This window comes from Mesocricetus auratus, unplaced genomic scaffold (assembly GCF_017639785.1).
Source record: "Mesocricetus auratus isolate SY011 unplaced genomic scaffold, BCM_Maur_2.0 Super-Scaffold_100042, whole genome shotgun sequence".
Lineage (NCBI taxonomy): Eukaryota > Metazoa > Chordata > Mammalia > Rodentia > Cricetidae > Mesocricetus > Mesocricetus auratus.
In genome coordinates this window covers 9,146,596-9,167,688 of record NW_024429219.1, presented here as the reverse complement: position 1 = coordinate 9,167,688, position 21,093 = coordinate 9,146,596, and the positions used below count along the sequence as shown (strand labels likewise).

At 42.4% G+C, this 21,093-nt stretch overlaps 1 protein-coding gene across 1 annotated transcript; it reads left to right on the top strand.

Annotated features, from left to right (window-relative positions):
* The first annotated feature begins 4,292 nt into the window (after positions 1 to 4,292).
* LOC101841911 (arylacetamide deacetylase-like 4) lies at positions 4,293 to 19,249 on the top strand. The gene is made up of 4 exons (XM_021232579.2): positions 4,293 to 4,377; positions 9,446 to 9,662; positions 14,512 to 14,575; positions 17,826 to 19,249. Exons 2-4 carry the CDS (start codon positions 9,464 to 9,466, stop codon positions 18,598 to 18,600), a joined length of 1,038 nt encoding a protein of 345 aa, XP_021088238.1. The 5' UTR covers positions 4,293 to 4,377; positions 9,446 to 9,463; the 3' UTR covers positions 18,601 to 19,249.
* The last annotated feature ends 1,844 nt before the right edge of the window (positions 19,250 to 21,093 follow it).

The window sequence follows — 21,093 nt, the reverse complement described above, 5'->3', positions numbered from 1 at the left end:
TGCCTCCAGAGTGCACCATGGAAATACATTGAAAAATGAAATAGCATGCTAACTTTCTTTCTCTAGTGAGCATACATAGCCTTCTGGTTATTCGAAAAGCCTTTGCCTTTGCCTGGTCAACACAACTCTCTGGTCACAAGAAAAGGCAAGGACTCTGTGCTCCAGAGTGGAGGGAGCCCAGTAGTTTATGTGTGACCTGACTTTCCTATGCACTGAATGGAAGCTCCAAGGCCATGGCTCTCCAGGCATAATAAACTGGATGCAGGAACTCCAGACTGGATGAAACTGGAGCCACGTAGCTGCTGTCCCTTTTGCACAGCCACAACTTTTCTGAGACCAATACTCTAAATAGTCACTGTTGCTACTGCGACAAAATACCCGAGGAAGCAATTTAGAGAAGTATAGATGTATTGTTATAGAATGAGGTTTTCCCATTCATCACAGCTGGGAGGCTGTGGCAGAACAGAGCAAATCACATGGGAGACCAGCAGTGAGAGGAAATGCCCAACATGGGCTCTCTCTTGTCCCACTTCCATGACGATTTTTAGGGTGTTGCCGCACACATTTAAGGTGCCGGTGCACGGAGGGAGAGGGAGGAGCAGGAAGGGTGTGTAGGTACAGGGCTGATGTATAAGACCCTGTGCTGGCCTTCCTCGTGCTTCTGGTGGTACACAGTGCCATTTGGCTCATAGCAATATCGCCTCTTCCCATTTTGCTTCTCACTTACTTTCCTCCCTTGTCTCCGTGTAGTTTTCCTCTTCCTCTCTCTTACAAAGGTGCCCATCCTTGCATGTATTCCTCTCCATATGCAATGACATACATGGTCCCATCATCTGAATAATGCTCTCCTGATATTCTAGGTGACACATCTTTTGAAGACCAGCATCAACACCCTGCCAGTGGCTAACCTGTATGTCCATTCATGTGCATCTGGTACCTCACAATGTGCTTAGTGTAACACAGGTCCTTCTTTACCCCTATCTTAGCAAGAAGGCAATCCCAGAGTGCCTTGTACCCCTACTCCCTTCTCTACCCCACCAGCAAGGAACACCGACATCAGAAGAGGAAAAACCTGTCTTATTGTTGATACCGGAGATAAATCTACCATCTCCAGCATTTTATCATACACCACCCAAAGACCATTATCCCCTAAGTGCTTAAAAATGTATTGCATTAATGAGTGTTTTAAGTTTTGGGAGCCCACTTAGACCAGGAGATTTCTGCAGTGAGAAAAAAACAGTCTCAAGAGGAGGGGAAACCCCATACCAGGGCATGGCAGGTGGAAGGTGGACAACACTGAAAATCCAAAAAGGCAGTGGCTGTGGATTCAGGGATTGGTTTTTCAAGACAGGGTTTCTCTGTGTAGGTTTGGAGCCTATCCTGGCACTTGCTCTGTAGCCCAGGCTGGCCTCAAACTCACAGAGATCCTCCTGCCTCTGCCTCCCAAGTGCTGGGATTAAAGGCGTGTGACACCAATGCCAAGCTCATTTTATATTTTAAAATGTGTGCTCAGTGCTGAGAAGATGGCTCAGTTCATAAGGCATAATGTGAGAATTGAAGTTCGGATCACTTCCCACAACTGGGAAGGTATGATGGTAGGAAAGTAGACACAGTATAATCAGTTCAATCTGGCTAGAATTGGTGAGCTCCAGATTCAGGGAAAGACCATGCCTTGATAAATAAAGCTGAGAGCAACTGAGGAAAACACCTAATTTCAACTTCTACACACACACACACACACACACACACACACACACACACAAGATAGTATGCATACACATGTGTGAATGCACAGACACACAAAAGTGTACTCACAGGGAAGATGCTTAACATCCCTCATAATTGGCTTATCTAGGTTAGGGTGACATATTTAGATCAGCATGACTTTAGACCTCAAAACCTGTATCTGCAGGACGTAAGGTCAGAACTAATACAAGAAGCAACTGTGAAACCCATTTCCAGTATTAAGAAAATATGGCTAGTGAGTAGAGAGGAGAGTCCAGAGCACTTTATGTGACTTCAGTGAGCTTCCTCAATCTTCAAGGGACTTGTCTGTTGGACCCCAGCCCCCCCCCCCCCCGGGTCTCTGTGAGTTGCTTGTCTGCCAATAACCACAGGTGCATCCTGTTTTCTAGTCCTGGCTTACAGCCCCAGCCTTGCCCCACTGGCATCAACTTCTAATTATGAAAACAGGAACTCTTACACCTGGGGTTTCTCCACTGTGCTGTAAGTCTGTATATAAGGCTGTTCCCTCCTTGCAATAAACACACACACACACACACACACACACACACACACACACGCACGCGCATGCACACGCACTCATTCTCTTAGCACAAATGGCTGGACGTCTTGTCTTTCATTTAAATCTCCAGGCTTTCGCCTGATACATTAGACTTGCTTGTGGTGCAGGCGCTACAAGTGGAGGTCCCACCGAGATCAGGAATGAAAGAGGACCCTGAGAGATCACACTCGGAGGCTGGCCAGCAAGTAAGGATTTGTGAGGGTGAATTGAAAATGGGTACCAAGTTACACAGAGAAACCCTGTCTCAGAAAAGGAAAAAAGAAAAGTAAAGGAAGCAAGTAAGAATTTATGAGGGTGAATTGAAAATGGGTACCAAGTTAAAGTAAAAGTAAAAGAAATGGAGTAATAATAAATAAATAAATAAATAAGCCATGTAAAGATGGAAAATACACAGACTGTGGATACTGTACGCTGTTGGGTTGTCTCTGGATTGTTTAACTGCCGAGGAAATAGCAACAACTGCTAAAAAATGCTGCTGGATTAATCCAACCTATGTATTTTAAAAATGCCTTGACTTAAAAATTTAAACAAAGAACAGGTTACTTTGGAAAAGAGATTTTCTTTTTGTTTCTACAGAAAATGAAAAGCTGTGGATTCCTTCCAGACTAATATGGTTTGATGAAGAAAGATCCCCTGAAGCAGTGGCCCAGGTGATCCAACATTCATAACAGCTGGGACAAAGCAGCCTTGCAGACCACTATATTCAGGATTTCTGGGCTTGCTTAGGATCCCCATGTATGGACAGTGTTTATAAATGTTTTTTTCATTTAAATGGTGTTTGTTATAAATGGTAATGATCACAGTCAATCTCTTTTTAAAGGGAAAAAGGGATAGATGTTTAATCAAAGAATGGGCTGGGTCCCTACCTCTACTTCTTATAGCCATAGGACTTATTATTATGTGCTTCATTTAGCTAAGGTACCTGGGTGCTAGACAACCCAGGCTCAATTTGTAACTCCAGGACCACAGAGAATCATTCAGCCCAATGATGGTTGAGCCTACAGAAAAATTAGGCAGCCAATGACAGGCAAGACTAAGGGGATGCCAGCCAACCTAAGACAGGAGGGTCATCAAGCCTGGGTGATTTCTTCATTGATGGTAAGGTTGGTGTTAACGTCCTCGTCACCTAAGACAGACACTAATTTATACATAAAGAATGGGGAGATGTTGGGCCTCAGCCCCCACGGGGCCTCTGTGAGGTGCTTGTCTGCCAGTAACTACAGGTGCATCCTGTTTTCTAGTCCTGGCTTACAGCCCCAGCCTTGCCCCATTGGCATCAACTTCTAAGTATGAAAATACAAACTCTTACACCTGGGGTTTTCCCACTGCACTGTTCCCTCCTTGCAATAAAGACACACACACACACACACACACACACACACACACATGCATTCTCTTAGCACAAATGGCTGGACGTCTTGTCTTTCATTTAAATCTCCAGGCTTTCACCTGATACATTAGACTTGCTCATGGCGCAGGCACCTCACTTGTCACTTGGCATCACTTTCCAGACAACCCCTTCTCCAAAAGCATCTATCTCCTAACCAGGTTGGTGACTCCCTTGGGTGGTGTGATAAAGGATGGCTCTGACCTGGGGACAAGGTACAAGGGCTCCACTGCCGCTGGGCAGGAACCTCTCTGGGCTAGGGTCTGTTGTAATCAGTTCACATAGCAATGTTTCCAATATCCAGAGGGGTTTGAAAAGGGGGTGACATTAGACCATTGTAGTTCATGCCAGTTTTTCTAGGTTGCTTCACTGGCAGTAGGTCTTAAATTGTGTATGTTTTTACCTTTCCTTCTCCTAGAGCACACTTGATATTTGCTATCATTGCATATAACTTTGTATCAAGCCTAAATCATCTTCTTTAGACTAAAAGGGGAATTGTAGTGATATCCACCTCCACACCTGTAGAAGTGACCACACCCAAAAGGGCGTGGTCACAGGCACAGACACCACTGGAGATACGGATTAGGTTTCGGGCTTGGAGATCTCTCTGGCTTCCAGATGGGGTTGCAGAGAGAATCCAGGTGGCATCCTTGGAGCAGGAACCTGTGGCAGTCATGTTTCTTGTGTAAGTGCATTCTCCCCCAATAAATTTCACTTAACCTGTACTGAGTTTTCATGAATCTTGATTCCCACGTGATAGACCCTAGCACTTCTCTGAAGGTTATAAGTTGGTGCCTGGGTTTGTGGGTAAGAAGTTCCGTGAAGGCTTCTTAGGACACAGGTTTTCCCTGGCTCACTCTGAAGGAACAAGGGTACCATGCCTCCCTTGGTGGAAGTTCTCCTTGCTGCCATGTGTCTCCTGGTCCTGGGAGTCAATGCATAGGTTCTCAATTGACCACCTCCTTACTATTGATGTGCCTCCCACTATCATGTATCCCACAGAGTTTTGGATTCTGCACTATTGCTTTCCTCTGACGATAACATGGGTAAAATTTGTTTCTTAATAATCATTTCCTGCCAGGTCAGACAAAACTTCAGCCTGAGGAAAGCATTTTGCCAGGATCCACATAGTCTAACAGCCAGTGTGTGTTAGTCAGTAATAATATGCCAGGCATGGTGTTTAAGGCTTGTTAAGGGCACCATGGTTATTAAGTGAGTTGTATGCACTCTCTCTTTTCCTTTACTTCCAACAAGAATAAGCAGCATGGAAGAAACTGGGGGGGTTCTTATCTAATGAGAAACAATCGGAGGCCCTTACAAATGCCAGCTATTGGATTGGGAAGGTGGAATCCTTGGCAACTCTGTGATGGGGGAGGTCCTTCTATATATGTTTCTCTTATTGGTTGATGAATAAAAAAAACACTTTTTGACCAATGAGGCAGGAAGATAGGTGGGACTAGAAGATGAGGAGAATTCTCGGAAACATAGGCAGACGCAGACACCATGTGAGACTGGGAAGGTAGGATATCCTGGACCATTCTCCTGTGAGATAAGACCACATGGAATTACTTAGATTAATAGAAATGGGTTAATAATTAAGACAGAGCTAGCCAATAAGAAGCCATAACTACCAGCCAACAGTTTTATAACTAACATAGCATCCATGTGTGTTTATTTGGGGCTGGAAACTGTGGTGGGACTAGCTGGACCAGAAAACTCATGCTTACAAAATTGTGCCCAGACTTGGTTTGGACAAATTTCCATGCAGAACCTGACAAAAGCTTAAAAAGTGATTTTAGAAACAAAAGAACAAGGTCAAGCACGGCTTCTTGGTAGCAGGATCTTTTCAGGTGTGCTCTGTTTGAAACAAACAGAGGCTCACACGGCTCCTTTAAGGGAGCTTTCATGGCTCAGCATAAATGACAAAAAAATGGCACAGTAGCTGCCATTTTAACTCCAGCCGTGCTGTTTAGCAGATAAAAGACTCGTGGCTGGAAAAAGACAGAGACATGCAGTAAAGACAGATTCCGATGAAATAAAACCTCTAAAGGATTTACAGTGTGTTTAAAATATATGTAGGTTTGGGAGAGGAAAGGAAAAGGATATGTGGTTTAAAAGGAAATAGAGTGGCTGCGTGTGGTGGCCCACGCCTTTGAGCCCAGCACTTGGGAGGCAGAGGCAAATGGATCTCTATGAGTTCAAGGCTAGTCTGGCCTACAGAGTGAATTTCAGGACAGGCAAAAGTACACAGAGTAACTCTGTCTCAAAATAAATAAATAAATAAATAAATAAATAAGTAAAATAAAAGTAAAAAACAGTAATAAAATGTCACATAAAGATGAAAAATAGAGAATCTGTGTACTATATGCTTTTGTGTTGTCTTTGAATTGTGCTAAGGAAGGAGAAACAACTGCTAACAGATATTTGATTATAAATGCTGATGGATTAACTCAATCTATATATCTTAAAAATACTTTGACTTCAAAATTTAAACCTAAGGGCAGGTTACTTTGGAAAAGAGGTTTTCTTTTTGTTTCCACAGAAAATGAAAAGCTGTGGATTCCTTCCAGGCTAATATGGTTTGATGAAGCAAGACCCCCCCCCTGAAGCAGTGGCCCAGGTGATGCAATATCCAAGACACCTGGACAATGCAGCTTTACAGACTACTATAGCCAGGATTTGGACAGGTTTCTGGGTTTTCTCAAGATCCCTATGGTATTGACAGCACCCCCAAACAGCAGGAAACAGTATTAAGAAAATGATGCCAAATTCTCAAATATTGTTTATAAATGTTTGTATTAATTTAATGGGGTTGGTTATAAATGGTTAATGATCATGACCAATCTCTTTCTAAAGAAAAAAAAGGGAATATGATATAGAAATGAATACTTTGTATTGGTATGGATTTTGATTTATTGATAATTAATTTAAGGTCAATATTGTTATATGTATATTTCTCTTGTTGTTTTGATATTTTTAATATCACTCATTTAAAAATGTAGTGAATAATTAAATACAGATTACATACAGTCACCTATAATAGTCAAAACTTATAGTTAGATTAGTTACATTTTCTAGCTATATAGAGATATATTACAACTGGATAGAACCTTTCAAAGACCTACAGAATATGGCATTTAAAATAGCTTAGGGTTTTCATTATTATGAGACACAGCTGTTCCTGGAAACACCAGTTACATCAGAGAAGAAGTTGGGCATCAAAGAAATTTGTTATGGAGTTTGCCTTTGACATGGCAAGACTAGCCATTTGGGCAAGAAACTGTTCTTGCCTGGACTGTTTTACTGTATGCTGTATAAACTGGACATGCAGGAGCTACAGGAAGTTAACTGTTGATCTTGCAAAACAAGATGGAATGGTGCTTGCAGGGTTCCTGCTTCATGGGAGAGTCTGCCAGACATTCTGCAGGACACAGAGAAAAATGACTGACAAACTGCCAATACAGGTGGACAGTTTCAAATTTCCTGCTTTGTCAAGAAGTCTGCCAGATACACTATGGCCTATGGGCTGAAGATGGATGCTCCACAATTATAGAAAAGTTGGGTGACTGTACAGGCAGCAAGATGTCTCTGTCAGTTCTAGAGTTTACATGTTATTCTTCTGTGGTCTTTGATGGAGTTGAAGATAGATAGTTATGGTTTCATTAGTTATGATAAAAGATAAATTACATATAATACTTTAGACTCACAAAGATAGGTGACAGAGTATTTTCTTTACATTTTGCCAAATGTTAATGGACCAAATATTACTAACTGTAGTTCTTGCTAGATAACTGTTTTGTTATGTATAATTTTACTATAGTAAAGTTAAAACCCTTTTTATGTAGACATAAAAGAGGAGATGATGGGAGAGGTCCTTCTGTATATGTTTCTCTTATTGGTTGATGAATAAAACACTGTTCCGCCAATGAGGTAGGAAGGTAGGCAGGACTAGAAGATGAGAATTCTGGGAAATGTAGGCAGACACAGATGCCATGTGAGAATGGGAAGATAGGACACACCAGACCCTTCTCCGGTATGATAAGACCACGTGGAAATACTTAGATTAATAGAAATGTGTTAATAAGGGCCGGGTGGTGGTGGCGCATGCCTTTAATCCCAGCACTCGGGAGGCAGAGGCGGGCAGATCTCTGTGAGTTCAGGGCCAGGTTGGACCGATAGCCTCCAAAACAATACAGAGAAACCCTGGCTCATAAAAACCAAAAAAAAAAAAAGAAATGGGTTAATAATTAAGACAGAACTAGCCAATAAGAAGCCATAGCCACCAACCATTTTATAACTAATATAGGATCCATGTACTTATTTGGGACTGGAAATGGCAGCAGGACTAGCTGTACCAGAAAACTCATGCTTACAACTCTATCTGAATCAAGCAGCATGGGTCAGTACATCCTCACCTGGTTGACTAAAATACTTATGGTTCCTCATCAGTAAAACAAGAACTTCCAGTTAGGGACATATGAGCCCAGCCTTATGAGGTGGGCTGGAGTATATGGCTGTTGATCAGTTTGGAATGGCTAGGGGAAACTGTCATGAGCTAGAGCCCTGAGTTTTTAAAGTCTCCCAGGCAAGGGTTGCTGCTAGTAAACATTATTACAGAGTTGGGGAGGCACTAAGAAATCTTGTCCTGTCTTCAGTCCTGGGTTACAAGAAACTAAATGGACAAAAGACAATTTTACTTAAAAATAATTGGATATATTAGTAGCTTTATCTGACCTTGGTCAAGGAGTGGGGACATTCTGCTGTGCAAATTTTTAAGAAGTGATTGGCCTGAGCACTTTAAACCAGACTGGAGAGGTGACTCAATTTTTAGACACACATGCCATTCTTGCACAATACCAGGATTCAGTTTTCAGCACTCACAAAGTGGTTCACAACAAGATCCAGAGGATCTGACAGCCTCTTCTGGCCTCCAAGGGAGTCAAGCATGCACATGGTACACATACATACATATAGGCAAAACACTCAGTCACATAAAATAAAAAATTTTCTAACTTAAAAAGACATTTAAACAAAGTTGAATTAAAAGGGCAAAGGGCCAGGCACTGGTGGTGCATACCTTTAATTCCAGCACTTAGGAGGCAGAAGCAGGCAGATCTCTGTGAGTTAGAGGCCAGCCTGGTCTACAGAGTGAGTTCCAGGACAGCTTTGTGAGTGAGGGAACTATAGGGAAGGGTATAACCCATTTCCCTGAAGTACAAAGTTCAGGGAAGCAGTGAAGGCTGGACACAGGCCTCATAGCTACAAAGACTGTACAGAGGGATCTTGAGTCCATGACAGATTGTGAACTAAGCCTAGGCTTTGCTGTGGACTCTGAAGAAGAGACTAGCAGAGTCATGAGGAACCAGGACCAGAAAGAGTGGCTTTCCTCACACTTTTTGAAGGAATGGGCAAAGCCATAAACAAAGGGTCCACTGTTCCATGAAAATCAGGTACAGTATGGTAGAAATAAGCTGATATTGGGCCACAGGTCTTTTCTAGAAAGGCCACTAGGAAATTCTGTCTGCAAGGAGGCATGGCTCGCTTTTTCCTTACTGCTCACATCTCCCATGCCATAGAACTTCTTGAACAGCTGTGGGTGTTCATGCATGTCGGGAGAAACCAGTTTCATTACATTCAAGTGGGAGCTTTGTGCAAAGTCCACAGTTGAGATAGACAGCAGCATGGGCAGTGTCTGAGGGGGGGGAAGGAAAGGGGAGCCATGAAAGTCTCCAATTGCTCTCTCTTTCCCACAGGGGAATATACTTGAGAAGATGAACATTTGCTCCATGCCCTACTTTTTATGCTTTGTACAAGACAGACTTGTGTCGAAGAAGAGCCTTGGTGTGTTTGTGAAGGACCTGCATTTCGGCACAATCCCTGTGAGGCTCTTTCAGCCCAAGGCAGCCTCCTCCAAGCCCCGGCGAGGCATCATCTTCTTTCATGGAGGTGGTGCAGTGCTGGGCAACCTAGGTGAGAAACATCCCTGTAGTACAGAGAGTACAGTCCCCCACAACCATGAGCATGTCTTTGGAGGGAAGCAAAGCAAGCAGCCTTTGGAACTCCTTTGATGGGAAGCCGATTAAGACTGATGGTTACGTCAGTCAAAGGGATTGTTGCCTCCATGTCAATGTTTTCCACAATTTGATATCTCTGTTGAGGTAGGGGCAGTGATTGCCTAGTGGGACTTCCTGGGAATTAGGTGTGATGCCAACCTGCCTTCCCCTTTGTCCTACAATGGTCCCAAATCCATTCATTGCTCTGGGATCTTCTGGATCATACTAGTCCAAATCCATCTTCCCTTGCTCACCCCCTTCAGTCCTGTATCTAATAGTGGTTCCACTGCTCCATTGTCAACAGTCTGTCTGGTCCTCTCTCCATACCAAAAAGATCTTTACAAATATAATCCGGGGCTGACCACTTGGCACTGGATCACCAATTGATGTTATCTTCTCTGGGGAAGACTATTTCTCTTGATCTCAGCATTCTTTAGTTGCCTGCAGTGTTATGTGCAGGGTTGAGGCCTTGTGGATTTTCTTCAATCTAGCTTAGCATGTCCCTTGTTGTCATCCAGTACCAAATGGATAGCCTTGAAAACATACATACAAGTAGCATTATACAGACTGAGCAGGCTGTATCAGTATTTAGGAATATATGTATATACATATATGTATGTAGCAACAATTCATAGAAAAGGAGGTCAAATATTTTAAAGAGCAAGAGGGGGTATATGGAGGGTGTTGGGAGGAGAAAAGTGAACATTTTATCTAGAGATTTTCCCTGCCATTCTGAAGTCAGACCCAGGACCAATGGATCCATTCCTGATATTTTGTCACAAAGTTTACTTTGTCCATGTTTATTTTGATCCCCAATATGTTTCCTTGCTTAGTTTCTGCGTTCTCCCACATAGAATGGAGACACCAAGAGTGCAAGGGAAACTTTTGTTGTAGCTATCAGTGAATTCTCAGAGTCTAGAGAACAAGACTCAGTCCCTGCCCTCACTGGCCTGCTGGTCAAAGTAGGAGGCTGGACCTTGCAGAACCCAAATGGGAAGGTGGTGGTTTCTGATTGGACAATGTAGGCCCAGAAAAGGATCAGATTCAAAGTCGTAGCACCTCACCTTGTAGTGAACCTAGGCTCAGTTTCCAGTGAGTACATCAGGCTACTCAATGTGACTGTAACTCCAGCCCCAGGAGACCTGAAAACTTCTTCCGACCTCTACACTCCTCATGTTCACACACACCCTCCACACACATACACATAATTAAAAAAAAACTCATTTAAAAAGACTAAGGGGAGCCGGGTGGTGGCGGCGCATGCCTTTAATCCCAGCACTCGGGAGGCAGAGGCAGGCAGATATCTGTGAGTTTGAGGCTGGGCTGGACCGATAGCCTCCAAAACAATACAGAGAAACCCTGTTTCGTAAAACCAAAAAAAAAAAAAAAAGACTAAGGGGAAAAATTCCACAAAGAACAAAAAATACAGGAACTAACAGGGCTGAGTGCCTTATACAGACACAAAGTAAGAACTTATTCTAAATATTTTTAGTTTTTATTTGTTGGGAGAAGTCCTGTGTATTTGTCAATAAAGCACTGTTGGCCAATAGCAAACCAAGATAGGTGGGACTAGGAGTCCAGAAGGACTCTGGGAAGGAGAAACAAAAAGTCAAGATGTAACACCATGGGGTAGGAGGCCTGGAACTATTCTCCGGTAAGAGAAATACTTAGATTAACAATTATGGGGTAATTACTTAAGTCAGAGCTACCCAGTAAGCAACAAGCAAGGCCAACAGCTTCATAATTAATATAGCCTCCTGTGTGTTTATTTGGGACTGATGCGGCTCTGGAACCAGGCTGGCAGGAAGGCTTCTCTCAAGGAAAAAGCTTCACTTTACATTTATTTAATTTTATTAGATTGCATAAGGCCATTTTTAATGCAACTATATAATATACTTTGAGTATACCACTATTTTCTGCCTTCTCACCCCTCTCATTAGTCTCATTTGCTCCCTAGACAATTTTAATTCTGATTTAATTTTTAATTTTACATATACAAATCTGTATAAAATCTGGAACCCACAAATGAAATACAATGCCTTTCTGAGACTGACTTAATTCACTTACTTAATGTATCTCCAGTTTCCCTGCAATCAATATAACTTCAAATCCACTGTGTATATATAGCTTATTTTCCTTATTCATTCCTCTGCTATTGGACACCCAGGATGGCTTCATGGCTTGGGTATTGTACATAATGCTGCGGTCAACACTGATGTGCAAGTATCTCTGCTAAATACCCAGGAGTGGTACAAAAGTTTCCATTGTAACCAGATTGGTTTACATTCCCACCAACTGTGTGTGAGGGTCCCTTATCTGCATGCATCCTCTCTGGCATTTGTTGTCATTCTTTCCCCCTCTCCTCCTTCCTGCCTGCCCTCCTTTCTTCCTTTATATTTTGAGACAAGGTTTCACTATGTAACCCTGCCTGTCCTGGATTTCACTATGGGAATCAGGCTGGCCTTGAACTCACAGACATTCACCTGCTTCTGCCTGAGCTGAGTGCTCGGTTTAAATGCACGCACTACCATACCCAGTTTGATGTTTATTGTCTTAATGATGGACATTCTGACTGAGATGAGAAGAACTTTCAGTGAAGTCTGGATTTGCGTTCCTCTGATGTCTAGTGAGGTTGGATTCCCCCCCCGTGCTTATTAGCCATTTGTATTCCATCTTGTGAACTGTCTGTTTCATTAGCCCATATATTGACTGGATTGTTTGATTTCTTATTCAGTTCTTTTGACTTCTTTGTATATTCTAAATAGCAGTTGCCCAGTCAAAGGGCAGTTGGGAAAGATCTCTTCCTATTCTGTAGACTGCCGCTACGCTTGTCTCCTTCACTGTGCATAAAGCTTTGTAATTTCATGAAATACCATTTGTCAATTGTTGACATTGTTTCCTGAGAACCCAGACCCTGTTCCAGAAGTCCTTGACTGTGTGGATATTTTAAAGAGGTCCCTGACTTTTTTTTTCTCCGTGAGTTGTAAATGAGGCAGGGGCAAGCAGAGGAGGGGAAGATGTAAGCTATTTCCACCGACCTCACCAGAGACACCTGGTACAAAGAAACATAATTCTGAAAGTTTGCTCATCGTGGAGTATGTTGATTTTGTAAAATATTACATCAGATGTTGCTTATCTGGCCCCATTATTTAGCAGCCACAGTGATGTCTCATCTATCTCACTCTTGTCCTAATAAGTCTTTAGAAGGGCAAAGTAACATGTGCAAAACTCTGAAACAGGAATTGCTTGAAGGATTTGAAGAGAAAGATGTCTAGGAGGGTCCTAGAGTTCAGGACAGTGTTAGCAAAGTCTCCATATTGTCTCTGCAAACCCTTCTTGAAACTTTTAAGGGCACTCACAGACCCTCACCCTAGTCTGACTCGGTTCCCCTCTTAAGTGGATCCAGCCATCCCTACATTAAAAGTCCTCGGGTAAAGGTAATGTGCAGTGTTCAGAACTTATGGGGTAGGGCCATTGGCCTAGAAGCTGACTAGACAGTTCAGATCAGACCCCCAGGAGTGTTGCCCTCCAAGTCTGCTTTCATCCTGTGCCCAACAATGTAGCTTATATGTACCTGCCTAGTAGGCACCCATAAATATTAGAATTATCTGATGTCATTAAGAGATCCATGGTGCCTTCTTGGCACAGCTCAAAGATTGTAGTCCAATGAGTTGTGGCAGCCTGGACATAAGATGAACACAGACTGATAAGGTTCCTTGTCTACCAAGAGAATGGGCTAAGTCAAAGGAAGTTCTGTTCCAGATCTGGGTAAAGATTTGATACATACTCATGCCAGTGGACCTGCCTCTGAGAACTTCAAATGTACCGCCATACTAATTCAAATTGTCCATCTATTCATCATTTGTTTCCTAATCAAATAAATGCATGATTCTTTTTTGAATGTTTTTTTTCTCTGTTCCACTAGTCCTCTGGACCAGTTTCTCTCCTGCTCATCGGACCCTGCAGTCACGTATGAAATAGCACTCCTAGGCTTAATATCTATTGTAATTTGTTTTCCCAGTGGCTCAGACACACTACTGGCTCACTTTCTCTTATAAACAACCCATTTCTGTTAATCTGTGCATCGCTGCAAGGCTGTGGCCTACTGGTGATGCTCCAGCACATCACTCCTTCAGCAGTTACATGGCACCTCCCTGACTCCACCTACTTTTTCTCTGTATCTGTGTTTGGATTTCTGCCTAGCCATATTCTCCCCAGTCATTGGCCAAATCAGCTTTATTTATCAACCAATAAAAGCAACATATATTTGTAGCATATAGAAGGACAACCCACAGCAGGCAGGGTCTTGTAGCCTGTCTTCCAATTTGCAGTGTAGTTGAGATTGACTTGAATTCTTGATGATCCCGACTCTACACGCCAAGAACGGAGATCACAAGCATGTGCCAACACACTCAGCTCAATATATGAAATTCTTAATAGTCCCAAGCTATTCCTCCAAAAGTGCCTTACCCTTGCCTTTGCTCATTTGGATCCTCAAAGTTTACTGGTCTTCGGTTTCCTCCACTGTAACATTAAACTATGCATAAGGTGAGCCCCAAAGTTCACTTATGCCCCCCAACATTCAAGAAATTAAGGCAGATGCATGACTTTGCTTTGGCATGGTGTCCTGAGTTACTGCAGAGGAGGCAAGTCTAGGAAGAGAGGTGTCATTCCTATGGTCCCTACACCAGCTGCTCCCTTGGGGCTGTGATGAGGAGTACTGGGACCTCATCATACAGTACACCATGCTTGGTATTCTCTTGCAGATTCTTACCATAACCTGTGCACCTTCCTGGCCCGAGAGTCAGACTCAGTGTTGCTGTCAGTGGGGTGAGTAGTCTCAAAAGGTATGTGACTTATCCACAGAGCAGGGGGGCATACAAGGACGGGGAGTCTTAGATGTCTGTGTCCCTAGAGAATCTCCCACATATGACTATAGCATAATACAAATGAGAAAAGGTCTGGAAAGCCACTCATCACTGGGGATTGAGTGGAAGAGCCGTGGTGAAAATAAATTGCTCTTATTCCCTTTTTCATGTTATTGCAAATACCAAAGATATAAGTTAAAGGGTGAAGAGTTCATTTTGACTCCAAGTTCTAGAAACTTCATTCAGTCTATGGCACACTTGCTCTACTGCTATTCTCTAAGGTAGAATATTCTCAGAGCAAGAGAGCATAATACAGCAAATGTGCTCACCCTGTGGCAGCAGGGACCAGAGACAAGGTACCATTCAAAGGCACACCACAGAGAGCTATGTCTTACAATTAGGCCCAAATTCCAATAATGCCACAGAATTATAAATCTATGAATGAACTATCCCATCAATGATGTCAGTATTCCACAGTGTAGCTAATATCTCAATGATGTGATCCATATCCAGGGAATAAGTTGCCAACCTAAACTTTTTGAGGAATACTTTATATATCTACCCAATAGCACCCCACCCTAAACATCCAAGGGTCATTGTCAACTCATCATGTAGAATCCATCTAATGCAAGAGTCCCCAAAGTTTAATAGAGGTTCAAGTCTAAAGTCTTCTGAACATTGGCCCAATTCTCAGCTGTGAATTTTCACACAATTAACAGCAAATTGCATTCTTCCAGCATACAATGGCACTGGGCAAGCATCTTCATACACAAAAGGAAAAATTGCTGTTGTGTAGGGAAAAAACTAAAACACAGCAGAGCAAACATTAAGTCTTATAGTTCCATGCTCTTACCTGGTACATTGTGGTACCAGGTACCACATTCATGGCCCAAGGCTTTGAGCAGTCATACTTCTATATTCCTGCTGGCTGAAATCTGCTTGCTCCCCCCTAAGAGAGGTTCTTTATCCATGGTGTTATTCAGCATATTGTCCAAATTCATGCCCTCTCCTATTTGCTCAGGTTTCCATTGGAACTTAGCCCTCACCTCACAGGTTTGCATATTTCTTCTCATGGACAAGGTTCTCACACTTTACTTGGCCTCCTAGGCTTACCTTTGAACCTGGGTAGAAGCTTTAGCAACCCAGTGACTACATTTCACATGCTTACACGTCCAGCGTTGTGTGGATGATGCCTAGGGTGCCACTAGCCACAACACTAGCTGGGCTCCCTTAGAACATGGCCACATTGGACTTTGAGTGACTGAGAAACTAACCACGGGAAATGAGCCCTGGGAGGACAATTTTCTACATGGACCAGTGCAAGCTGGGTACCTTGCCAGCACTATATTCTCAGGCAAAAGTCTTTCCAACGAGTGTATAATTTTATCGTGTAGTCTGCCATGGGTGAGATCATTCTAATGTCTAAGAAACCCTGCAGGACTCTTTCCTTCTGTCCCAGTACAAGGCATATTATTTATTTGTTTTTATTTATTTCAAGATTTCAGTGTGTGTATGTGTGTATGTGCGTGTGCACGTGTATTTGTGAGTACATGCACATATGTGATTGTGGGTGTGCAAAGAGGCCAGAGGCCAGGAGAGGCCATCAGATCCCTTGGGCTATAGGCATCTGCAGGACACCCACTGGGAAATGAACTCTGATTAATAAGCACTCTTACCCACTAAGCTACCTCTATAGCTCTTTGATTTGTTTTTTAAATGTGCTAAACTCTTTTACAACCTCATCCTCTATGTCTACAACTTTTCTGCCAAACTACCATTTTATTTATGTTATATTTTTCACTCTTAGTTTTCACTGGCTAAGAGGGCTGGCAAGATGTCCCAGTAGGTAAAAGTGTTTACTTCCCAACCAGTGCCAGTTCTGATAACTACTGGAAAATGAAACCAAATTACAAATCCACCAGTAATTGAACCATTAATAATGCTAGAAGCTTCATGGTATGATAATATCTCAATAACTAGATCAACTACCTGGGCACTAAGATTTAAACAAAGAAGTCTTTTAAGTGATCATCTGAACCATGTGATATTAGGGAATATTGCATAACCACTTAGAACCATGAGGGTATGCCAAGGTAAGGGAATCATAGCAGGGTAAAATTATGAAAAATATATTCAAAAGTTAACAGCTGAGGCTGGAGATATGGCTCAGTGGTTAACAGCACTGGGTACTCTTCCAGAAGACCTGGATTCAAATTCCAGCACCCACATGGCTGCTCACACCTGTCTGTAACTCCAGTTTCAGAAGATGTGACACCTTCATAACAACATGTATAAAATAAAGTTAAGTAAAAATTTTAAAGGTAACAGTTTAATAACATCTATGTGAAGTCAAAAGAATTAAAATCAAGAGATTGTATTCTAGGGGCTGGACATGGAGCAGTGGTTAAGAGCATGTACCACTCTTGCAGAAGATCACAACTCAGTTCCTAACATTCACAAGTGCCTGTATTCCAGTTCTAGAGGATCCAATTTCCCTCATCTGTCTCCCTCACATACTGTAATCATGTATGTGAGAGCACATGTGCATACAAACACAATTAAAAATAAAATAAAAGAGTGAATGTCTTTGAAATAAACATACTCAAAGACAGGATATAAATGGGAAAAACTAATGTGACACATCCATTAGAGCCTTCTCTCAGTGGAGGCATGGAGGATGATTGGACAGCAGTAAAGGGTGACTGGAAAGTACAATGAAGGGCCCAGTCATTGCTGGATGACAGTTCTGCAAGTACCTGTGTCCCACTGTGAGATAGCTACTATCCTAGTTTACTTTCTGTCTCTGTGACCAAACGCTCTGACCCAAAGCAGCTTAACCTATTGTTGTTCTGTCTTCTGAACTATCATTACAGTTTGTTCTATCTTCATATTTTTGTTTGTGAACCTAGTCTTTAATGACTGAGCCATCTTCACAGTCATTGTTCTATCTTCAAAGTCAATAGTTTCCAACTTGCATGATGTTTCAACTACATCTAATCAAAACATAGGTTTGAACAAAGAATTCCAATGACTCTGACGTTTGGTAGCTTCTTCAAACTCACATAGGGGAAAAAAGGGATGGCCTTCTTCAATTGCTAGGGTCATGAGGAAGATAAAATCAAGTAGACTCAGGTAAGTAGAAGATGCAATTCAAAAAACCTCCAGACATTCCTGCACACACTCATGAGCTGTTTTCTGTCTTCCTTTTGTAGGTACCGAAAGCTTCCTTACCACACTCATCCTCACCTTTTTTATGATTGTGTCAATGCCTCCATCCACTTCCTGAAGTCTCTGAATGCCTATGGGGTGGACCCCTCCAGGCTTGTCATCTGTGGAGAGAGCATTGGAGCTGCAGCTGCAGCTGCTGTCACCCAGACTTTGGTGGGCAGAGCAGACCTTCCCAAGATCCGGGCTCAGGTCCTGGTTTACCCAGTCCTCCAGACATTTTATTTCCAGCTCCCATCACATCTGCAGAATGCAAATGTTCCATTCCTCACTAAAGATTTCATGATGACATGTATTTGTAAATATCTGAACATTGATCCCTCCTGGAAAGAAGCCATGTTGACAGGTGCCTGTATGCCCCCAAGTGCCTGGAGGAAGTATGAGAAATGGCTAAGCCCTGATAACATCCCTAAAATGTTCAGGAGTGAATACCAGCAACCCCAGTCACCTGCTCCTTTCAATGAGGCCGCCTATCTGGAAACCAAACATACTATGAATGCAGATATTTCTCCCCTCCTAGCAGATGACAAGATCATTGCTCAGGTTCCTGAGGCATTCCTGGTGACCCTTCAGTGGGACATCATCCGTGATGATGGCTTGCTCTACAAGAAGCGCTTGGAAAACCAGGGTGTTCCTGTGACCTGGTACCATGTAGCAGATGGCTTTCATGGGTGCTTCATTTTATTTGATAAGAAGTTTTTCTCTTTCCCCTGTTCCTTGAGCATTGTAAATGCTATAGTCAGTTATATAAAAGGCTTATGAATGACTGCAGCATGATGGGAGAACAATTGCCTAGCATGCACGAGACCCCACTCTGAGCCACAGCAGGGAAGGCAGGGAAGGAAGGTGAAAAATACAAATAAAGAAACAAGAGACATCAGTCCTGGTACCTTGAATGAGAAGGGCCAAGAAGGGTTTTGTCACACCTGAGGCTAGGGCTGAGTCTTATTTTTTTTAACCCTTTCTTTTATTCTTTTAATGTATAAAAGAGTGAATTTTGTTACATTTCACACAAGCATATTCTAGAACTTACTTTTATTTGGTATACATACCATGTCTTGTTCCCCACTCCAAATCTCCTAAGTTGACCCCCATATCCCCTCCTATTTTGAAGCCATATACATATGGTATGTATGGTGTGTGCATGCGCGCACGTGTGTGTATTTTTATTATGTAGACCTGACTGCCCTATAATTTGCTATGTAGACCAGGCTGACCTCAAACTTACAGACTTCTTTCTGTCTCCCCTTCAGGTGTGTGTCATTCATTTCCTAATGGTTCTGACCAGGGTGTGCTACAATCTCAATGTAATTTTGATTTGTACTTTCCTGACGACCAAAAATGTTAATTTGTTTTCAAATACTTATTGGACATTTATACTCTTAAAATAAAGATTGTTTAATTCATCTCATTTATTGATCAAATGATTTGGATTTTGGCAATTAATCTTTGAGTTTTCTATGTATTCTTTATTTTAATCCCCTGTTGCATACATGGTGGAGAAAGATTGTCTCTCCTTGTGCACACTGCCTATTGAAGCTGTTGATTTCTTCTTGTGCTGTGTGAAGCTTTTCAGCTTTGTGTGATAATATTTGACAGTGTTTCTGTAGTTTCCCCGGGGGTATTGGAGTCCTTCTCAAGGGCCATGGATGTGCCTGTATCTTGTGCTATTGCTACGTTTGTGCAAGCAGTTTTGAGGCTATAGATCTCTCGCCCAGACCGAAGCGATATTTCTTTAGGAGTCATGGGGATCCAATTTCCTTCTTAAGCATGTGGCTATCCAGTTTCTCCACTTCCATTCACTGAAATGGCTAAGAGTTTCTGCACCTTATGGAAAACCAGGTGAGTTGATTTGGGGGTTCTCTATTGTGTTTTTTATTTGTTTGTTTACTTGGTTTCCTCGGATGAGGTTTCGCTGTGCAGCCCTCACTGGCCTGTAACTTACAGTGACCTCAAACTCTCAGCAGTTCTCCTGCTTCAGCTCCCCAGTACTTAGATTGCAGGCCTGCACCTCTGCACTCAGCTTGGTTCTTCAAGTAGAGATGATTTAACGTCTTTCCAGTTTATCTTTCTTTTTTGTTCCTCTCGCCTTAGTGTTCTCACGAGGACTTTAAGCAGCACATTGAACATAATAGAAGGGGTGAGCTTGCTTCTAACATTCCTGATCAGAAAAGAAATTGTTCAATCTTTCCCCATTTAGGGTAATTCTAGCTGTAATTTTGTCCTATGTAGACTTAATTATGTTGAAGCATATTCTTTGTATTAATAATTTCTTTATGAATTTCATCATGAATGAATGGTAGACTTTGTCAAAGGTATTCTTTGAATATATTGAGGTGATCATGTGGTTTCTGCCCTGACTCTATTTTTAATATATTTCTGGAAAATTTATACTTTTTAAAATTTCATTTATTTATTTTTTACATTCCAATCCCAGTTCCTCCTCCCTCCTCTCCTCCAGATCCCCCCACTCACCCCTCCACTTCCCATCTCCTTCTCAGAGAGGGTAAGGCCTCCCATAGGAAGTCTACTAAGTCTGTCCCATCATCTCGTTGAGGCAGGACCAAGGCACCTCTCCATCCTCCACACCCCTGTATCCAGGCTGAGCAAGGTACCTCTCCATATAGAATGGGCTCCACTAAGTCAGTTTGTGCATTAGAGTTAGATCTTGGACCCACAGCCAGTGGCCTCATATATTGTCCCAGTCACACCACTGTCACCTTTATTAAGGAGTCTAGTTCGGTCTTATTCAGGTTCCCCACTTGTCAGACCTGAGTCAGTGATCTCTCACTAGCTTGAGTCAGCTGATTCTGTGGGTTTCCCCATCATAGCCTTAACTCCTGAAATATTTATTCTTTTTTTTTTGACCTATGCCCTGAAGCATTTATTAATGGAAGTACTTTCCTGGGAAACACATATTTAATCTTTTAAAATTTTTTTATTTTTAAATTTAAATTAGAAACAAGGTTGCTTCACATGTCAATTCCAGGTCCTACCTTTCTCTCCCCTCCTCCCACGCCCTCCCACCAACCCCCCCAATATCCCCTCATTTCCCCAGGGAGGGTGAGGCCCACCATGGGGGTGTCCATAGTCTGTCATTTCATCCAGGGCAGGGCCTAGACTCTCCCCCAAGAGTCCAGGGTGAGAGTGCATTTCTCATTGTTAGATGGGAGCCCAAAGTCCATTTGTATACCTGGGATAAACACTGATCTACTACCCAAAGCTAAATAGATAACCTAGGCCTCCTCACTGACA

Coding starts and splice junctions, on each gene's coding strand:
- LOC101841911 (XM_021232579.2), top strand. CDS start 9,464: ATGAACATTTGCTCCATGCCCTACTTTTTATGCTTTGTACAAGACAGA. Junction 9,663..14,511: donor TGCAGTGCTGGGCAACCTAG/GTGAGAAACATC, acceptor ATTCTCTTGCAG/ATTCTTACCATAACCTGTGC. Junction 14,576..17,825: donor TCAGTGTTGCTGTCAGTGGG/GTGAGTAGTCTC, acceptor TTCCTTTTGTAG/GTACCGAAAGCTTCCTTACC.